This window comes from Hyperolius riggenbachi, chromosome 2, assembly GCF_040937935.1.
Source record: "Hyperolius riggenbachi isolate aHypRig1 chromosome 2, aHypRig1.pri, whole genome shotgun sequence".
NCBI classification, from domain to species: Eukaryota; Metazoa; Chordata; class Amphibia; order Anura; family Hyperoliidae; genus Hyperolius; species Hyperolius riggenbachi.
The window spans coordinates 253,161,164-253,183,555 of NC_090647.1; the positions used below are offsets into that span (position 1 = coordinate 253,161,164).

Consider the following 22,392-nt stretch of genomic DNA (forward strand, 5'->3'; position numbering starts at 1 on the left):
TATTCCCTACCATAAAATCACGCAAAATTTCTAGAGTACATGTGTATGTGAGCCCAAAATGGGGGAGGGGAGGGGCGTGTGGAGGAGGAGAGGGGATTGGGGGGGGGGGGGGGGGTAAGGAGAGGGGGGCGGCCCCCAGGCTGAAACTTCCTTGGTGGGCCCTTAGTGCCCCAGTCCGACCCTGGGTGTGTGAAAAAGCAGATCTACTTACCTGGGGCTTCCTCCAGCCCCTGGCAGTTTATGTGTCAAGCTCACATAGCCAGGAGTGTTCTCCGCAGGTGCAGAAGTACTGATCCAGCGTGGAATGCTTCCAGCTGCGTAAGTGCGAGCGGTAACGGCCACCGGCTGAGAGCGGAGCTATGGCAAGGGACACATAAGCTGCCAGGGACTGGAGGAAGCTCCAGGTAAGTAGAGCTGCTTCTTTTAAAAACCCCAGACGTATCCTAGAGGATGGGAATAAAGTTTATAGTCAATTAAACACAGTTCCCGGTAGAAATATATATATATATATATATTTGTATAGATCTGTACATTAGTCCTGAAAGAGGGATCGGGTTCCCAAAGAGGGTCTGTCCCTCCAAAAGAGGGACAGTGGGAGCTGCGGTTTATCTCTTCACTCTGTTTTTCTGTATATCACTTTACAAGAACCTGCTCCGGTTCTTTTCCTCCCTCCCCACTACTGTCACAAGACAGGAAGTTCGGGAAAGCTGTCAAGTGGCCCATCCCACCCCAACACAAACGAGTCCCTATTGGAAGGACACTTTACTGCGTCCGTTGTAGCTACATCCGCTTCCGCCTATAGAGGGGAAAGGTCACAGAGGGGTTGCAGTGTCCTCTCTTCAGTCACACGTGGGTCCCGGCTGCACCATGCTGTCATCTCTGTCCCGATCTCTGCTCTCTGCCACCACCAGGGTGATGGCTGCCCGGCCTCTGCCGCTGATCAGCAGTCAGGGAACCGCTCGCGCTCTCACCCGCTCTCTCTGGATGCACAACGGGGCTGCCAGCGCTCTCAAGCCGACTTTCCTCAACCCGCAGCGTGGCTTCCCGGCTGTGTCGTGTGGCTGCGGGGGGCTTCACACCGAGGGTGAGTGCGGAGGCACGCTGCTTGTCATAGAGGAAGCATGCTCCGTGCACGCTAATACGTGCTATGCGGCTGTTGGAAGTATATAGTTACATAGATTAAAAATATATAGTGATATGGATAGAAATATAGATACGTAGAGATGTGTATGTATGTATTCATCTCAGCAGCTGGAGATGTACGGCTGGTTCACATTACAAAGAGCTTTTTCTGAGCGCTTCGTGATTTTTTTTTTTTTTTAAAGGGGTTCTTTTTAGCGAAAAAAGTAGGCAGTTAAAAAAAAATGTGACAGTTGACAGGTTTTGGGCCAGTCCATCTTTTTAAGGGGGATTCTCAGGGCTTTCTTTGTTTTCAACAGCAACTCCTGAACGGCAGTTTAACTGCCAAAATAGCAAGATACCAGCCGGCCTCCCTAATCACTTGCACACTATTGTCAGTTAGATTTTGCAACTGTTGTTCAGGAAATGCTGTTGAAAACAAAGAAATCCCTGAGAATCCCCCTTAAAAAGATGGACTGGCCCAAAACCTGTCATCTGTCAAATTTTTTTTAACTGCCTACTTTTTTCGCGAAAGAACCCCCTTTAATGCTCTTGCTAATGTAATGCTATGTGTTTTCTCTCTTGAGTGATGTGATTTTTACAAAAATCACCCGCAGCACTGCATTAGCAAAAGCTTGTGATTTGAAATGTGTGAACCAGCCCTAAGAGAGGGGGGGGGGAGGTAGCTGGAGCAGCTCAGGAATGCTGGTCCTATTCAGGTTTGCTGATAAACACAGCACTGTTTCAGTGTTAGTATAATTGTTATGCATTCTCCAATATCAACCTGTGAAATTTTGTTTTGCAGGAGACAAAGCCTTTGCAGAATTCTTGAATGATGAAATAAAAGAAGAGAAGAAAATCCAAAAACACTCGAACCTCCCTAAAATGTCAGGGGGTTGGGAAATAGAAGTCAATGGTACAGAAGCTAAGCTGAGCCGCAAACTTTCCGGAGAGAAGTAAGCCTATTGTTGAATGAGAAACGCTACTAGACTTAAAAATGATATGCTTGACATGTCAATGTAATACATGAAACGCTTAAAAGGCAATAACTTAAAGGGAACCTAAACTGAGAGGGATATGGATTTTTCCTTTTAAAATTATACCAGTTGCCTGACTCTCCTGCTGATCCTGTGTCTCTAATACTTTAAGCCACAGTCCCTCAACAAGCATTCAGATCAGGCGCTCTGACTGAAGTCAGACTGGATTAGCTGCATGCTTGTTTCAGGTTGTGATTTAGCCACTACTGCAGCCACAGAGATCAGCAGGACTGCCAGGCAACTGGTATTGTTTAAAAGCAGGGGTCTCAAACTCAATTTACCCGGGGGCCGCAGGAGGCAAAGTCAGGATGAGGCTGGGCCGCATAAGGGAGTTCACGTGTCCCCGCCGCAAAACGAGGGCTGCAGAGCCCCCAAATCGCCCCGGGGGCAATCCGCCGGCATTTCCTGGAAGGGGCAGAGCTTTCAGCTTCAGCTCTGCCCCTCCTGACGTCAATCGCGGCGGATCGCCGCCTCTGCCCGCCCACTCTAAACATAAAAAAAAAATTGGGAAAATAGGAAAAAATGCCCGGAATCTTCATACAGCCATATTACGGCTGTATAGCGATCCCTGGCCAAAGCGCTGCGGCTGCGTATGGACCCCCTGGAAACTCTGTCAGGAAATGTATTGCTCTTTCTTTTGATACATGTAAAATTACACTACCGTTAGGCTTGCAACTAAAAGTGACATTTACCGCATTTAAAAGTATACTATTTTCCTTCGAAACTTTAAAATCGATTTTCTCAAGAACTATAAGGTCTTTTTGAAAAATTGTTTTTTCCTCTTATTCCTAATGATCTCCTTAACATATCCTGCAAATTTAGGGTTTCTAGCATTTAAGGTGGATTTGCTATTAACCATTAAAGTCGGCGGGTTTTTAAATGTGTATTTTTTTCCTTTGCAACTTTAAAATCGATTTTCTCAAAAACTATAAGGCCGATTTGAAAAATTTTTTTTTCCTCTTGTAGCCACTGGGGGCCCCTACAAGCTCTGGGGCCCTGGGGCCACAAAATATTGTATCGCGGGCCGCAAATGGCCCGCGGGCCGCGAGTTTGAGACCCCTGTTTAAAAGGAAACATCCATATGCCTCTCAGTTTAGGTTCCCTTTAACCTCCCTGGCGGTATATTAAAAACCGCCAGGGGGCAGCGCTGCCGTTTTTTTTTGCTATAATTTTTTTTTAAATCATGTAGCGAGCCGAGGGCTCGCTACATGATAGCCGCTGCTCAGCAGCATCCCCCCAGCCCCTCCGATCGCCTCCGGCGATAGGCGATCAGGAAATCCCGTTCAAAGAACGGGATTTCCTTGAGGGCTTCCCCCGTTGCCATGGCGACAGGGCGGGATGACCATGGACGTCGTGATGTCTAAGGGAGTCCCGATCCACCCCTTAGCGCTGCCTGGCGCTGATAGGCCAGGCAGCGCAGGGGTCTAGGGGGGGGGGGGCTGTACGGCGGCGCGGGTAGCGGCGATCGAGCGCGGGGCGGCGGCGATCGGTGTGCTGGCACAGCTAGCAAAGTGCTAGCTGCGTCCAGCAAAAAAAAAAAACGCAAATCGGCCCAGCAGGGCCTGAGAAAACCTCCTGCGCGGCTTACCCCGAACTATGTTCGGGGTTACCGCCAAGGAGGTTAAAGAGAAATCGTAACCAAGAATTGAACTTCATCCCAATCAGTAGCTGATACCCCCTTTCCCATGAGAAATCTATTCTTTTTCTCAAACTGGTCATCTGGGGGTTCTGTATGGCTAATTTTGTGGTTAAACCCCTCCCACAGTGTGATGTCAGTGCCTCACAGCACTGAGGTACTGACATACTGTGGGAGCCTTGTTGCATTGTGGGAAATGACTGTTTCCAACTGCCAAAAAATGCAAGCAGTATCTCCTTCCACTGACATCACCTGCCAGCAGTAAAAATGTAACCATGTGATAAATGTCAGAATGTAAATCAGGGAGAGGAAAGATTTTACAATGGGCAAACACTGACTAAATGTAAACATAATTGTAAAAATTAAGCACTTTTTTATTACACAATTTTCACTGGAGTTCCTCTTTAAAGCCTAGCAAATAAAGTTGGCAAACATGCAATTATTTTCAGATGTATGCGGTAGTGGAGAATACATGCAAATCATTTTGTAAACTGTCATTACACTTCAATTGACTTCCAAATACATTCTATGCAAGTTAAAGTATAAGTGTACCTACAAGGGCTCAGTGAACATCAAATGCCTCCTGACCAATACAGTTATCTGTTACAGGTTTTGCTCCCTTCCAGAGACCTGTTAACATGATGTACAGGAGTGCTGCTTCTGCCACCAGCTTCCTTGAATTTTTACCTGTCCTCCACACTTCCTACCACTGGTTTTCCGAGCAATGGTGATCTACATGTGACCTACATGTCTGACCTGGTCTCCTCCTATACACTGTAAAGGAGTGCAATACAAAATGCTCTTTTTGGGTGTATAACCAGGGCCAATTTTGTTACTACCCAATTAAATTAAGCTGCTATGCATCACTCTCTTGCTTTGGTGAATTATTAGTAGTTTGTTACTCACTTCCAGAATTATGACTGTTGGAAGACAGATCCAGTGCAAGCTGATGGCTGCCTCTGAACTTGACAGTTTTAGGGACCAGGAAAAGGACTATGAAATGGCTTAATATGGGTATAAACGACAGGTTTGTGTGACTGCCGTGAATATATTTAATTTTTTTTAACAATAGAATATATGCAAATTTCATGCCATCAATACCTCAATCCTTTTAAAGGGGCACAGAGGAGTGCCTCTCTGTGCGGAGGCGCACGGAGAGGAGTCCAGGAGGACTTTAAATTCGGCCACTCCTCAGTGTCCCTTTAACGCAATACTGAATTTTACATTTTAGAAAGCCTTTTCTTCCCCCCCCCCCCCCCCCCCCTCTTCTTCTTGTAATTTAAATCAGTGTAATAGCTTCACCTCTTGTTCCTCTTTTATCTTCTTTAAAGCGGACCTGAGCTCAAAACTTCCTCTCTGCTCTAAAGCCTCATCTACACGCGTGGATGAGGCTCTGATGTGCCTTATCAATCGAATTGATAAGATCCGACAGGTCTGATCTCGCCACCGCCGATTCCCTGCTCGTTCCCCATGAAGGGACAATGGCAGGAAATCGAGCGGAAAATAAGCGGCACCGGGCGGGGACGAGGGCGGATTGAAGGGGACGCGGCGGGTATGCGTGGGGATGCGGAAGAGGCGATCCGGCGGCTAATCGAGCCACCGGATCGCTCCGATGTAGCTCCGTGTAGATGGGGCTTAAGAGATACGCAACAGCATAAATAACTTTAAAGAGAGACTTTTTTTTTTGTTACAGCTGATGCAAATCCTGCATTAAGGCCTAGTGCACACCAAAAACCGCTAGCAGATCCGCAAAACGCTAGCAATTTTTGAAGCGGTTTTTCTTATTATGTGTTTTGTGTAGCGTTTTTTGTGTAACAGATTACAGATATTGTTACAGTAAAGCTGTTACTGAACGGCTACTGTAACAATCGCCTGGAAAACCACTCTGATCTGGCGTTTTTTATCAAGCGTTTTGCGGTTTTCCTATACTTAACATTGGAGGCAGAAACTCCTCCGAAATCCAAAAAAATGCTGCAGCCCGGGAGTATGCGTTTCTGCAAAACTCCTACCGCTCTGGTGTGCACCAGCCCATTGAAATGCATTACCCAAGCGTTTCCTCAGCCGCAAACGTCCCTAAAAAACGCTACCAAAACCGCTCAGTGTGCACTAGGCCTGAATCTGTAGTTTGTCTACTTTCTGCTTTCATGGATGCATACATATTGTTAAAGTGAACCAGAGATGAAAATAAACAATTGGATCTGTCCTTCTACTCCTAAAAATGACTTGGATATCTCAAGGTTTTATTTTATGTATAAACATTTACAAAGCAGATTTAATGTTTTATAGTCTCTGCTCAATTGCAGTGTCTCAAGAGTCCCAGAGTGAAAATACATGAACTATTGACCTTTTTATATTTTCCTCTCACAGTAAAAAGAGCAGGTATCTGCTTAGGGAAGTGTTTTATAGCTGTAATTTATCAGTGAGCTGACTGGAGAAAAACTGTCAGTTCCATAGCTAATTATAAACTCAGGCAGGGAAAAAATAAAAGGAGCACAGCATAAGTGTCTGTATGCTTTGCACTGTATATGCACATGTCTATTTCATCATTTCACATGTCATCTCTGGTACACTTTAACATCCTGTGTTTACCAGTTAGCTGTAAGCTGTGGCAGTCAGCTGTCACAGCTAAGGGATCAAATTACAACTTATGATTTAGTCACAGATGAGGGGGAATTAGACAAGCTAAACTCTCTAAATACATACAGGGACCATTTCTATGGGGTTTCCTTCTTTCCTGAGCAAGAGTTCAGTTCCACTTAAAAAAAAAAATAAAGGCAGCTCTGCTATGGTTTCTTTATGTTCATGTTAATGCCGTGTGTAGTTTTTGGCGGTGTTGAGGGGACAGTCCATTTCTGTATTAAAATAATGCTTGGGTTTGCAGCCCTGTGGTATTCCTACAGCATAGGCAATGAACACATCTTTTCCTGAACATGTAATCAGATACACCTAAATATATTAGTGAAATAGTATTATTTGCATTTCCTTAATCATCCTCTGAACTAATGTTCACTTGCTGCTTAACCACTTGAGGACACACCCTTTACCCCCCCCTTAAGGACCAGCGCTGTCTTAGCTGATCTGTGCTGGGTGGGCTCTGCAGCCCCCAGCACAGATCAGCGTGCAGGCAGAGCGACCAGATCGCCCCCCCTTTTTTCCCCACTAGGGGGATGATGTGCTGGGGGGGACTGATCGCTCCTGCCTGCCGGGTGTTGCGGGGGGGGGGCACCTCAAAGCCCCCCTCCGCGGCGAAATCCTCTCCTACCTGGCCCCCCCTGGTAAGCCGGGCTGCACAGGACGCTATCCGTCCTGTGCAGCCAGTGACAGGCTGTCTCCTGTCACATGGCGGCGATCCCCGGCCGCTGATTGGCCGGGGATCGCCGATCTGCTTTACGGCGCTGCTGCGCAGCAGCGCCGTACAATGTAAACAAAGCGGATTATTTCCGCTTGAGTTTACATTTAGCCTGCGAGCCGCCATCGGCGGCCCGCAGGCTATTCACGGAGCCCTCCGCCGTGAATTGACAGGAAGCAGCCGCTCGCACGAGCGGCTGCTTCCTGATTAATCAGCCTGCAGCTGACGACGCAATACTGCGTCGCTGGTCCTGCAGCTGCCACTTTGCCGACGCACGGTATAAGCGTGCGGTCGGCAAGTGGTTAATATATCCAGCCAATTGCCGCTATAGTTGGATGATCTAAAGGTGCGTACACACATGCGACTATAGTCGTTTGTAACGATCGTTCCCCGATCTTTACCAACGACGATCGTTACAAAAAACGAACCACCGACTATTAAGGCAAACGACGAAAGAGCAAAATCGCTACAAAAGAAAGTTCTGTCTCGGCGGATTTTAACCAACGACGATCGTTTGCAAAAGTAGTACATCGTTGGAAACGGTCGTTCGTACTAGGCTTGACATGCGCATTTCACTATTTCTCTGTGAAACTTCTCATTTTTATGCGCAGGCGCAATAGATGCTTTACATGATGTAACGTTCGTTCTAACGATCAGATCGTTACACACCTTTTAAAACTATCTTTACATAGGTCGTTCTTTCATCAATTAAAAGTTCGTTCGTCGTTCTCAACGAACGATCGTTGTCGCATGTGTGTACGTAGCACAAGTCCGCTTCACCATTCATATTTTAATATTGTGGTTGCCCAGTGTTAAGTGTGTATAAAATGTTATGTTTCTCTCCATTTTGTAGGATTACAGTAACATTTAATACCAACAACAGCATTCCTCCAACGTTTGAAGATGATTCCCAAGAAGGTCAAAAGGGGGAAGATGAGGCAAGTTTGTATATGATGTTGGGTTATTTGCAATAGATTATAAAAGGATAATAGAAAAGTATAATTCATGTATCTTTTTCTACAGCCTGAACTGGTTTCTACGCCTAACTTTGTTGTAGAAGTTACGAAAGTGGACAGCAACCAGACATTGGTTCTTGACTGCCACTATCCTGAAGATGAGGTAAGGAAATAATGCCCATCTCAGGGCTTGTTCACACTATAAGCGTTTGCTGATTTTTATTTTTTGTTAAGCGCTGGCGATTGTGCAGATTGCCCTAAAAGCGATTGAGTAATGATTTCCCATGACAGTGTTCACATGTAAGCGTTTCTATTTTCTTGAAGTCGCAAATGCGCTGCCTGTACCATTTTCTGAGTGCTTTGGCTCAATGGAAGGTATAGGGAAATCGAAAAGCGCTTGAAAAAGTGCTTTCCTGAGCGCTTTTATGAATAAATACATCGTATTTATTCATGTCCGGGTTAAAGAGTTCACTTCTTGACTAACGTCAGGAAGTGAAGAAAATCACAGCTGAGCAAAAGCGCTTTTTTAAGCGCAAGGCGCTTTAACCACTTGAGGACCTAGGGCTTTCTACCCCTTAAGGACCGGCCACTTTTTTTCCATTCAGACCACTGCAGCTTTCACGGTTTATTGCTCGCTCATACAACCTACCACCTAAATGAATTTTGGCTCCTTTTCTTGTCACTAATAAAGCTTTCTTTTAGTGCTATTTGATTGCTCCTGCGATTTTTACTTTTTATTATATTCAGCAAAAAAGACATGAATTTTGGCAAAAAAATGATTTTTTTAACTTTCTGTGCTGACAGTTTTCAAATAAAGTAAAATTTCTGTATACATGCAGCGCGAAAAATGTGGACAAACATGTTTTTGATAAAAAAAACCCCATTCAGTGTATATTTATTGGTTTGGGTAAAAGTTATAGCGTTTACAAACTATGGTGCAAAAAGTGAATTTTCCCATTTTCAAGCATCTCTGACTTTTCTGACCCTCTGTCATGTTTCATGAGGGGCTAGAATTCCAGGATAGTATAAATACCCCCCAAATGACCCCATTTTGGAAAGAAGACATCCCAAAGTATTCACTGAGAGGCATAGTGAGTTCATAGAAGATATTATTTTTTGTCACAAGTAAGCGGAAAATGACACTTTGTGAAAAAAAAAAAAAAAAAAAGTTTCCATTTCTTCTAACTTGCGACAAAAAAAAATGAAATCTGCCACGGACTCACCATGCTCCTCTCTGAATACCTTGAAGTGTCTACTTTCCAAAATGGGGTCATTTGTGGGGTGTGTTTACTGTCCTGACATTTTGGGGGGTGCTAAATTGTAAGCACCCCTGTAAAGCCTGAAGGTGCTCATTGGACTTTGGACCCCTTAGCGCAGTTAGGGTGCAAAAAAGTGCCACACATGTGGTATTGCCGTACTCAGGAGAAGTAGTATAATGTGTTTTGGGGTGTATTTTTACACATACCCATGCTGGGTGGGAGAAATATCTCTGTAAATGACAATTTGTTAATTTTTTTTACACACAATTGTCCATTTACAGAGATCTTTCTCCCACTCAGCATGGGTATGTGTAAAAATACACCACAAAACACATTATACTACTTCTCCTGAGTACGGCGATACCACATGTGTGGCACTTTTTTGCACCCTAACTGCGCTAAAGGGCCCAAAGTCCAATGAGTACCTTTAGAATTTCACAGGTCATTTTGAGAAATTTCGTTTCAAGACTACTCCTCACGGTTTAGGGCCCCTAAAATGCCAGGGCAGTATAGGAACCCCACAAATGACCCCATTTTAGAAAGAAGACACCCCAAGGTATTCCGTTAGGAGTATAGTGAGTTCATAGAAGATTTTATTTTTTTGTCAAAAGTTAGCGGAAATTGATTTTAATTGTGTTTTTTCACAAAGTGTCATTTTCCGCTAACTTTTGACAAAAAATAAAATCTTCTATGAACTCACCATACTCCTAACGGAATACCTTGGGGTGTCTTCTTTCTAAAATGGGGTAATTAGTGGGGTTCCTATACTGCCCTGGCATTTTAGGGGCCCTAAACCGTGAGGAGTAGTCTTGAAACGAAATTTCTCAAAATGACCTGTGAAATTCTAAAGGTACTCATTGGACTTTGGGCCCTTTAGCGCAGTTAGGGTGCAAAAAAGTGCCACACATGTGGTATCGCCGTACTCGGGAGAAGTAGTACAATGTGTTTTGGGGTGTATTTTTACACATACCCATGCTGGGTGGGAGAAATACCTCTGTAAATGGACAATTGTGTGTAAAAAAATCAAAAGATTGTCATTTACAGAGGTATTTCTCCCACCCAGCATGGGTATGTGTAAAAATACACCCCAAAACACATTATACTACTTCTCCCGAGCACGGCGATACCACATGTGTGGCACTTTTTTGCACCCTAACTGCACTAAGGGGCCCAAAGTCCAATGAGTACCTTTAGGATTTCACAGGTCATTTTGAGAAATTTCGTTTCAAGACTACTCCTCACGGTTTAGGGCCTCTAAAATGCCAGGGCAGTATAGGAACCCCACTAATGACCCCATTTTAGAAAGAAGACACCCCAAGGTATTCCGTTAGGAGTATGGTGAGTTCATAGAAGTTTTTATTTTTTTGTCACAAGTTAGCGGAAATTGATTTTAATAGTTTTTTTTCACAAAGTGTCATTTTCCGCTAACTTGTGACAAAAAATAAAATCTTCTATGAACTCACCATACTCCGTACGGAATACCTTTGGGTGTCTTCTTTCTAGAATGGGGTCATTTGTGGGGTTCCTATACTGCCCTGGCATTTTAGGGGCCCTAAACCGTGAGGAGTAGTCTTGAAACCAAATGTCGCAAAATGACCTGTGAAATCCTAAAGGTACTCATTGGACTTTGGGCCCCTTAGCGTACTTAGGGTGTAAAAAAGTGTCACACATGTGGTACCGCCGTACTCAGGAGAAGTAGTATAATGCGTTTTGGGGTGTATTTTTACACATACCCATGCTAAGTGGGAGAAATCTCTCTGTCAATGACAATTGTTTGATTTTTTTACACACAATTGTCCATTTACATAGAAATTTCTCCCATCCAGCATGGGTATGTGTAAAAATACACCCCAAAACACATTATACTACTTTTCCTGAGTACAGCGGTACCACATGTGTGACAATTTTTTGCAGCCTAGGTGCGCTAAGGGGCCAACGTCCTATTCACAGGTCATTTTGAAGCATTTGTTTTCTAGACTACTCCTCGCGGTTTAGGGCCCCTAAAATGCCAGGGCAGTATAGGAACCCCACAAGTGACCCCATTTTAGAAAGAAGACACCCCAAGGTATTCCGTTAGGTGTATGGCGAGTTCATAGAAGATTTTATTTTTTGTCACAAGTTAGTGAAAAATGACACTTTGTGAAAAAAAACCAATAAAAATTAATTTCCGCTAACTTTTGACAAAAAATAAAATCTTCTATGAACTCGTCATACACCTAACAGAATACCTTGGGGTGTCTTTTTTTCTAAAATGGGGTCACTTGTGGGGTTCCTATACCGCCCTGGCATTTTACAGGCCCAAAACCGTGAGTAGTCTGGAAACCAAATGTCTCAAAATGACTGTTCAGGGGTATAAGCATCTGCAAATTTTGATGACAGGTGGTCTATGAGGGGGCGAATTTTGTGGAACCGGTCATAAGCAGGGTGGCTTTTTAGATGACAGGTTGTATTGGGCCTGATCTGATGGATAGGAGTGCTAGGGGGGTGACAGGAGGTGATTGATGGGTGTCTCAGGGGGTGGTTAGAGGGGAAAATAGATGCAATCAATGCACTGGGGAGGTGATCGGAAGGGGGTCTGAGGGGGATCTGAGGGATTGGCCGAGTGATCAGGAGCCCACACGGGGCAAATTGGGGCCTGATCTGATGGGTAGGTGTGCTAGGGGGTGACAGGAGGTGATTGATGGGTGTCTCAAGGTGTGATTAGAGGGAGGAATAGATGCAAGCAATGCACTGGCGAGGTGATCAGGGCTGGGGTCTGAGGGCATTCTGAGGGTGTGGGCGGGTGATTGAGTGCCCTAGGGGCAGATAGGGGTCTAATCTGATAGGTAGCAGTGACAGGGGGTGATTGATGGGTAATTAGTGGGTGTTTAGGGTAGAGAATAGATGGAAACACTGCGCTTGGGTGGTGATCTGATGTCGGATCTGCGGGCGATCTATTGGTGTGGGTGGGTGATCAGTTTGCCCGCAAGGGGCAGGTTAGGGGCTGATTGATGGGTGGCAGTGACAGCGGGTGATTGATGGGTGGAAGTGACAGGGGGTGATTGATGGGTGGCAGTGACAGGGGGTGATTGATGGGTGATTGATAGGTGATTGACAGGTAATCAGTGGGTTATTACAGGGGAGAACAGATGTAAATATTGCACTGGCGAATTGATAAGGGGGGTCTGAGGGCAATCTGAGCGTGTAGGCGGGCGATTGGGTGCCCGCAAGGGGCAGATTAGGGTCTGATCTGATGGGTAACAGTGACAGGTGGTGATAGGGGGTGATTGATGGGTAATTAGTGGGTGTTTAGAGGAGAGAATAGATGTAAACGCTGCGCTTGGGTGGTGATCTGATGTCGGATCTGCGGGCGATCTATTGGTGTGGGTGGGTGATCAGATTGCCCGCAAGGGGCAGGTTAGGGGCTGATTGTTGGGTGGCAGTGACAGGGTGATTGATGGGTGATAGGTGATTGGCAGGTGATTGACAGGTGATCAGTGGGTTATTACAGGGAAGGACAGATGTAATTAATGCACTGGCGAATTGATAAGGGGGGGGGGGGGTCTGAGGGCAATCTGAGCGTGTGGGCGGGTGATTGGGTGCCCGCAAGGGGCAGATTAGGGTCTGATCTGATAGGTAACAGTGACAGGTGGTGATAGGGGGTGATTGATGGGTGATTGATGGGTAATTAGTGGGTGTTTAGAGAAGATAACAGATGTAAACAATACATTTGGGAGGTAATCTGACGGCGGGTTTGCGGGCGATCTAATGGTGTGGGTGGGTGATCAGATTGCCCGCAAGGGGCAGGTTAGGGGCTGATTGATGGGTGGCGGTGACAGGGGGTGATTGATGGGTGATAGGTGATTGGCAGGTGATTGACAGGTGATCAGTGGGTTATTACAGGGAAGAACAGATGTAATTAATGCACTGGTGAATTGATAAGGGGGGGGTCAGAGGGCAATCTGAGCGTGTGGGCGGGTGATTGGGTGCCCGCAAGGGGCAGATTAGGGTCTGATCTGATAGGTAAAAGTGACAGGTGGTGATAGGGGGTGATTGATGGGTAATTAGTGTGTGTTTAGAGGAGAGAATAGATGTAAACAATGGATTTGGGAGGTGATCTGATGTCGGATCTGCGGGCGATCTATTGGTGTGGGGGGGGTGATCAGATTGCCCGCAAGGGGCAGGTTAGGGGCTGGCTGATGGGTGGCAGTGACAGGGGGTGATTGATGGGTGATTGATGGGTGATTGATGGGTGATTGACGGGTGATTGACGGGTGATTGACAGGTGATTGACAGGTGATCAGGGGGATAGATGCATACAGTAAACTGGGGGGGGGGGTCTGGGGAGAATCTGAGGGGTGGGGGGTGATCAGGAGGGGGCAGGGAGCAGGGTGGGGGATAAAAAAAAAAATAGCGTTGACAGATAGTGACAGGGAGTGATTGATGGGTGATTAGGGGGGTGATTGGGTGCAAACAGGGGTCTGGGGGGTGGGCAGGGGGGGGTCTGATGGGTGCTGTGGGCGATCTGGGGCAGGGGGGGGGGGAAATCAGTGTGCTTGGTGCAGACTAGGGTGGCTGCAGCCTGCCCTGGTGGTCCCTCGGACACTGGGACCACCAGGGCAGGAGGCAGCCTGTATAATACACTTTGTAAACATTACAAAGTGTATTATACACTTTGTATGCGGCGATCGCGGGGTTAACATCCCGCCGGCGCTTCCGTATGGCCGGCGGGATGTTGCGGCGGGTGAGCAGCGCCAGGCGGAGGCGGAGGATCGCGTCACTGATGACGCGATCGCTCCGCCCATGCCCCTACAAGGACCGCCGCCAATTGTCAATACGGCGGTCCTTGCGGGGTGCACTTCCCGGCCGCCAATTGTACATACGGCGGTCGGGAAGTGGTTAAAGAAAAATTGCTAATTAAATCGTTCAGCGCTGGCGATTTTATAATGTGAACAAAACCTTAGGGCAAAATATAAAAGCTAACTTATGGGAGGCAGATGATGCTTGCTTTCCCAGAAAAAGTTCCAGTTATTTCTCCCCTTTAATATCCCTTGATCCTGCTAAAGAAGTCTGCAGCAGGTCCCTATCTGATAATGTCCACCTGTCCCCTCTCCTTCCATACATCATGGTACTGACTGGGTACCTGTCATTCAAATGTGTACGCTATAGTGCCAAATGGGCAGGGAAGTGTCCATCTTGGAGATAGATTTCCAAAGACTTCACTTCTTGAACAGTGTGACCAAGGACCTGACCTTAAGTGGGCTACTTCCTGGTATTCCACGTCTCCTTAAAGGACTTACGAGCCCAAATAGGTAAAAAAAGAGAAGTACCTTAATCACTTTTAAATGCACGGAGGACTCCATCCGCGCCCTCCGTGCAGTTCCGCCGGGTCCCCGCAGTGTGATAGCCCCCCATGCCGCTCCCGACCCCACAGACGGGGTCGGCCTCCCCTTCCTCTGATGAGATGGCCGCGGCTGCGCAGTCCGCATACACGTTAGTTCTCCCGTGCAGCTCTAGGGCCCCTTCCTCCTCCCCCCCCCCCTCGATCCACGCTACTGGCGTGGAACGGGGTGGGGGAAGGGCCCTAGAGCTGCGCGGCCGCACTAACGTGTATGCGGACTGCGCAGCCGCGGCCAGCTCCGGCGGCCATCTTATCAGAGGAAGGGGAGCCCGACCCCGTCTGTGGGGTCGGGGGGGGGGGCTATCACAGCGTCCTCTGTGCATTTAAAAGTGATTAAGGTACTTCTCTTTTTTTTTTTTTTTACCTATTTGGGCTCGTAAGTCCTTTAAAGCAGAACATTTTAATCACTCCAGGGGTTGCCAAGTTAGTAAGATAAAGCACAACTGTATTGCATGAAAAGTTGCTGCCATAACTCTGCCTGCACCGGTGAGTGGTTTCTTCAGCTGCTGTTTGCATCACCAGTATCTCGCCCTCCTGTGAAATGTTACTGCACAATGCAGAACTGTGAATGTTTGCAATAAAATTTGTAGCAGCTGCTAAATATTTAATGGCATTCAGTTATGATATATCTAATACATATGCTGTCTTGCACCTCCTTAAAACTTCTAATTGCAATGAAAATTCAATTTAAAGCCAGAATATAACACGACTCCTACACTGGTTGTCCTCTTGTCCAGTAGAATGCTGTTATTAGCCATCAATGCATCCAACGAGACATTTTTGTTCTGCTATGTGACATTCAGAATTTTTGGCTAATTATTTGTGCTAATTTGTGTGTATTACTTTAGATTGGACGTGGTGAAGAGGAGGAAAGTGACATTTTTACTATTCGCGAGGTTAGCTTCCAGCCCACAGGAGATACGGATTGGAAAGAAAACAGCTACACTCTTGGCACTGATTCTCTTGACTGGGTTGGTACAGGTTTATTTTATTGGATGGCTTTGCATCTAAAGGTGGCCATACATGGTACAATTTTTCAATTAGATCATTTAGTTCGAATATTCTGTTAGGTCGAATATAAAGATTTTTTTCCAGCATGTCCGATCATTTTTCCCGAAGAAACGGGTTAATCGTTCGAATTTCTTGATAAAAAAAAAAAAAAATATTTAACTTTCATTCAATTCGATCATTTAGATCAAATAAACGGGAAATTCGAAAGTTTTTATTGTATCGTGTATGGGCACCATAAAGCCCAGTTACTGACAAAATTGTCTTTACCCTTCAATGGGAAATTTTCTGTGTAGAAGTTTTTTACTCTCTGCAGCTATGTTAAGGAGTTTTCTCTTTTAAGCCTGGTACATAGTTACATAGTTATTTTGGTTGAAAAAAGACATACGTCCATCGAGTTCAACCAGTACAAAGTACAATTCCAGCCCGTCCCCCACATACCCCTGTTGATCCAGAGGAAGGCGAAAAAAACCCCACAAGGCATGGTCCAATTAGCCCCAAAAGGGAAAAATTCCTTCCTGACTCCAGATGGCAATCAGATAAAATCCCTGGATCAACATCATTAGGCATAACCTAGTAATTGTAGCCATGGATGTCTTTCCACGCAAGGAAAGCATCTATGCCCCCTTTAAATGCAGGTATAGAGTTTGCCATAACTACTTCCTGTGGCAATGCATTCCACATCTTAATCACTCTTACTGTAAAGAACCCTTTCCTAAATAAATGGCTAAAACTGTTTTCCTCCATGCGCAGATCATGTCCTCTAGTCCTTTGAGAAGGCCTAGGGACAAAAAGCTCATCCGCCAAGCTATTATATTGCCCTCTGATGTACTTATACATGTTAATTAGATCTCCTCTAAGGCGTCTTTTCTCTAGACTAAATAAACCCAGTTTATCTAACCTTTCTTGGTAAGCGAGACCTTCCATCCCACGTATTAATTTTGTAGCTCGTCTCTGCACCTGCTCTAAAACTGCAATATCTTTTTTGTAATGTGGTGCCCAGAACTGAATTCCATATTCCAGATGTGGCCTTACTAGAGAGTTAAACGGGCAATATTATGCTAGCATCTCGAGTTCTTATTTCCCTTTTAATGCATCCCAAAATTTTGTTCGCTTTAGCTGCAGCGGCTTGGCATTGAGTACGATTATTTAACTTGTTGTCGATGAGTACTCCTAAGTCCTTCTCCAAGTTTGATGTCCCCCAACTGTATCCCATTTATTTTGTATGGTGCTAGACCATTGGTACGACCAAAATGCATGACATTACATTTGTCAACATTGAACTTCATCTGCCATGTATGTGCCCATATAGCCATCCTATCCAGATCCTGTTGCAATATGACACTATCTTCCTGAGAGTTGATGATTCTGCACAATTTTGTATCATCTGCAAAAATAGCAACACTGCTCACTACTGCACCTACTAGGTCATTAATAAATAAATTTAAGAGCACTGGACCCAGTACAGACCCCTGTGGGACCCCACTGCTAACAGTCTCCCATTTTGAGTATGATCCATTGACCACAACTCTTTGTTTTCTGTCCATTAGCCAGTTCCCTATCCATGCACACAAACTCTTCCCCAGTCCTTGCATCCTCAACTTTTGCACCAGACTTTTGTGGGGAACAGTGTCAAAGGCCTTTGCAAAGTCCAAGTATATCACATCTACAGCATTCCCAATATCCATATTAGCATTCACTACCTCATAAAAGCTGAGCATGTTAGTCAAACAGGACCTGTCTTTAGTAAACCCATGTTGATGCTGAGAAATAAGATTATTTTCTACTATGAAGTCATGTATAGTATCTCTTAGTAACCCCTCAAATAGTTTGCATACAACTGATGTTAAGCTTACAGGTCTATAATTTTCCTGGATCAGATTTTTTGCCCTTCTTAAATAATGGGAAAACGTACAGTCATCCAATTTTGATTGGCCAATCATACCTTTTTAATGTACAGCAACGTTCTCATTATCCAGAACTCTGACATCCAGAAGTGTTAAAGCGGTATGTAACCCAGCATTTCTTCTTTGCTCTAAAAGATTTACAGCATATAATATACTGCCACATTATCTTGTGTATATTTAATTGTAACGAGAAGAATGTAAACATTCCCTGGCAGGAGTTTGTGTCCAGAACATAAAGGTGCATACACACGCACTACAGCAGCCAACGATGGGTCCGTCGGCACCTCCCGCTGGGCGGGTTTTCAGCAGACTGTAGTGCGTGTGTACGCACTGTCGGCAGACTGATGAGGCTGTTCCTGAACGGTCCGCCCGGCAGATCGTTCAGGAACAGCCTCATCAGTCCGCCGACAGTGCGTACACACGCACTACAGTCTGCTGAAAACCCGCCCAGCGGGAGGTGTCGACGGACCCATCGTTGGCTGCTGTAGTGCGTGTGTACGCACCTTAAGACAGCAGCTCAGAAATCATTACTGACTATATTGCAATATAAATACACCAGTTATGAATACAATGCAATGGCATCTTTTAGAGCAAATAAAGCAAACTTTGGGAACTTGTAATTTCTAAATGAATAATAATACTTATGCTCAAAAGCAATATAATTGTATGGGTTATAAAAAGTAGGAAACTGCTTTTTTTATTGACTATAATGTCAGAGTTTAATACCACTTTAACTGCCATGTCATGATGGGGATAAAGGGGCAGAACGTTTGTAGTCTACAAAGCAGAAATGGCTTATTGATCCTCCGGGTGCCATCTTCTATGCATCCTGCAGCTCCCATCGGCTTTCTGGCGTGAGTGTACGGCTCAATGTTTCACCTGACCCAATGTGGGTCAGGTGACACTCCAGGAGCAGTACAGAAGACACAGGAAAGTCGCTGGGAGCTGCAGGATGCATAGAAGATGGTGCCTGGAGGACCGGTAAGTTGTTTCTGCTGCTCCAGGGGGTGGTTAGTGTTAATTTAGCATCGGTTCAAGCAACCGACAAGCACATGCATCAGGTAATCCCCATCTGAGACGGATACCAGGGAGTTTGCTGTATGAGAGCTTATCTACTCACTCTGTTTATAATATTCAAAATATGTTGGCCCTTATAGGGAGGTGGGAAAATTGGCCATTTATTAGTCAGTCAAAATTGGATGTATCTAGGGTTTTACTTCCTATACTAGGGACACCCATCCTAACTAGGTAGAAAATAGTTAAAGGGGAACTGAAGAGAGAGGTATATGGAGGCTGTCATGTGTATTTCCTTTTAATCAATACCAGTTGCCTGGCAGCCCTGCTGGTCTATTTCTCTGCAGTAGTATCTGATTAAAACCAGAAACAAGCATGCAGCTAGTCTTGTCAGATCAGACTTATAAGTCTGAACCACTGAAACACCTGATCTGCTGCATGCTTGTTCAGGGGCTATGGCTAATAGTATTAGAGGCAGAGGATCAGCAGGGCTGCCAGGAAACTGGTATTGTCTAAAAGGAAATAAACATGACAGCCTCCATATACCTCGCTCTTCAGTTCCCCTTTAATGACTTGCCAATTTTACTACTTACATGTAATAGGAGAGCTTACCTACAATATCTGTTCATGGTATTCAACAGATTGGCCCTCATACTGCATGTAAGTGGTAAAATTGGCCAATCCAAATTAGATTTGTGTACCTGGCTTTATTTCAGCCATAAATAAATCATCATGAAATTTTACAGGAGCTGGAATAAAATTACACATACTAATCAGAATCTGGTACTGCTGCTTGATTAAAACACTACTGAATGGGGCATTTTAACATATCTTGGGCTTTTTCCAGTATACTGTAGTCTGCCAGGTCCATTTTCTGGGTTCCCTCCCTTTTTGCCACCGCCAGCCCCAAAATACCTGTGACTGAAGCTCCAGTCATGCCTAGTGTGGCCTTGTTCGTGCCCCATTCTCAATCGTGCTGCCATCGACAGGAGCATTCTGCACATGTAGGTTTCATTATTTTTAGGACTATGCAAGCGCAGAATGTTTCCACCAAAGGAAGTGCAAGCGAAAAAAGGTGTAGTGAAATGGATGGGACAGTGGGGAAGCTGATGAGTGTTTGGGGTGGGGAGGAGGAGGTATCCAGGTAAGCTAAAAGCCCCAGTTTTGTATCCAGTTCCGGTGCTTAAACTGGCTGCCGATTCAGCTGCTATTTAATTGATTGGCAGTACCCAAATCTGAGAAGCATATGCAGTTTCCCGGCATCCAAATATTGATTTCGGTCTAACAGGAACTGTTTGCAGTCAACACCAGCTTTAGGGTAAGTTCATACTGAATGTGTTGAAGCACATCACAACATATTGCTAAATCAGTCTTCTGGAAGTGCATGGCACCTCTTCAACGTTCATTAACAGCTTGGCTCGCTCTGCAGATGTGGCATGGAGATGAGCCAATTGTGGGAACACTACAGCCTGTCGCTGTGCACTTGCGGTATTTCACACTGAACATGCATAGTGGGAACACACCCTTAGGCCTTGTTCACATTATATCCGCCCTGAAAGTGCTTGTGCAATGATTCTCTATGAGAGAGATCATATCAGAGCGGTTCGTTTGCGATTCGCTTTGAAAAGCAGTGCTTGAGCCATTTTTGAGGCTATTTGCCTCAATGGAAGGTATAGGAAACACGCAAATCGCTCAAAAAAATCGCTTTGGCAAGTGATTGCGTGAGCATTAAAAAAAAAAAAAAATTCCGGATTTTTTTTTCCAGATGAAAAGATGGCAGTGCTCTGTAAAATTGCTTGCAAAAACGAGCGAACGAGCAGAAAATCAGGAAAGCGCTTAAAAAAAAGCGGGAAAAGAAGCCCACCGCAGACAAACACGTGAGCCGAACGCAATGTGATCAAGGCCTAACTCTGCCTAGTTAACTATATTGGCTGAAATATACCAGCCATCTGCCTAGTTAACTATATTGGCTGAAATATACCAGCCATCCAGAAACAATCGACCAAAACTTTTCTTGCCCCATGTTTAGGCAGTTGCAAGACCATTCAGGTCATTTAGTAGTCTTAGCTTGTGTGTGCACACTGGTAGTTTGATAATTTCACTTGTCTAACCAAAATCTCCTCCTTGCAGGCGCTTTACGACCACTTGATGGATTTTCTAGCTGATCGTGGAATTGATAACACCTTTGCTGATGAGCTTGTAGAACTTAGTACTGGTTTGGAGCATCAAGAATACATCCGCTTCTTAGAGAATCTGAAGAGCTTTGTTAAATGCTAAGAATATATTAGAAACCCATTTATTATGCTTTACTGTAAAATGTGCAACTTTCATGTTATTTCACAGTGAAAGTTTGTTGGTCCAAGTACAAAGGTCCACAGAAGAAAAGGCAAACAAAGACACGTATCTTGTTTAAGTTGTTGTTATGGGTAAATGTATAACTGGGTATAGGTGTTTTTCAATCTGGCTGGAAGCATAGAAAGTCTGCATTTAGACAGAGAAACTATTTAAGTGTATCTGGATACAGTTTTAGTACATAAACAAGATTGTTGCTCCTGATCATGAAAGATGACATTACTATTTAACTTAAGTTTCCTACAGAATTACTTTTTTACCTTACAAAGCTTTTTTTTTTTTTTTTCCTGCCATTCTAAAAGTATGTTTATTTTGTACAAGTCTCATTAAAATCTCTTAAAATTCTGTCTCAAATAGTAGACTATATTTCTGTTACAAATCCTCATTGGTAACTAATTTACAGTTTGTACAAATCTTGTAAGGGATCTCTGCATGCATTAAGTTTCTGGTTATGTGCTTGAATTTCTGCAAATTGCATATATCTTGACAAGGCTTTTACATTAGCAGTGTCCTTTTGCAGTAGACACGCATACATGTATAGTGCGAGTCCAGCCTTAAAGAGACTCTGTAACACATTTTTCAGCCTTAGTTCTTCTATCCTATAAGTTCCTATGCCTGTTCTAATGTGCTCTGGATTACTGCAGCCTTTCCTAATTGCACTGTCTCTGTAATAAATCTTATCTCCTTTCCTCTGTTGTGTCTGTCGGGCTAAGGCTTGAATGTGCGGAATGTGCAGGGCTGCTTGTGATTGGATAGAAGCAATACACACCCTCTGCAGGCCCCCTGCACACTCTGTATGACTCACACACTCTGTTTATGTGAGCCTATCACAAGCCGGTTAGTTTGTTTGTAAACACAGAGAGAGCGTGGTATTTCTGCCCCCAGGAAACATTTCCCCTACTTTTAAGTTCCTAGATGCGAAATCGTTCGCATCTAGGACTTTTTTCACTGTGGCCATCTTGTGGCCGAATAGTAAACTGCACCACAATTCATTTTTAATTAAAAAAAAAAATATATTTTACATTTAAAATTAACAGTTTCCCTCCCACACCAAAAATTACCCACATACACTTTTTTTTATTAAAAATAAAAATAAAAAATACAATTAAAAAAAAACAAATAGTTACCCAAGGGTCTGAACTTTTTAAATATGCATGTCAAGAGAATATGTTATTATAATATTTAAAATTATAAGCTTATAAACAGTGATGGACGCAAATTGAAAAAATGCACCTTTATTTCTAAATGAAATATTGGCACCATAAATTGTGATAGGGACATCGTTTAAATGGTGTAATAAGCGGGACAGATGGGCAAATAAAATACATGAGTTTTAATTACGCTAGCGTATATTAATTTCAAACTATAATGGCCA

At 44.4% G+C, this 22,392-nt stretch overlaps 1 protein-coding gene across 1 annotated transcript; it reads left to right on the forward strand.

Moving 5' to 3' along the window:
* Nucleotides 1–775: 775 nt before the first annotated feature.
* Nucleotides 776–21,371, forward strand: C1QBP (complement C1q binding protein). The gene is made up of 6 exons (XM_068265336.1): nt 776–1,084; nt 1,925–2,075; nt 7,995–8,079; nt 8,165–8,260; nt 15,585–15,707; nt 20,796–21,371. The coding sequence occupies exons 1-6, from the start codon at nt 868–870 to the stop codon at nt 20,940–20,942; spliced, it is 819 nt and encodes a 272-aa protein (XP_068121437.1). The 5' UTR covers nt 776–867; the 3' UTR covers nt 20,943–21,371.
* The last annotated feature ends 1,021 nt before the right edge of the window (nt 21,372–22,392 follow it).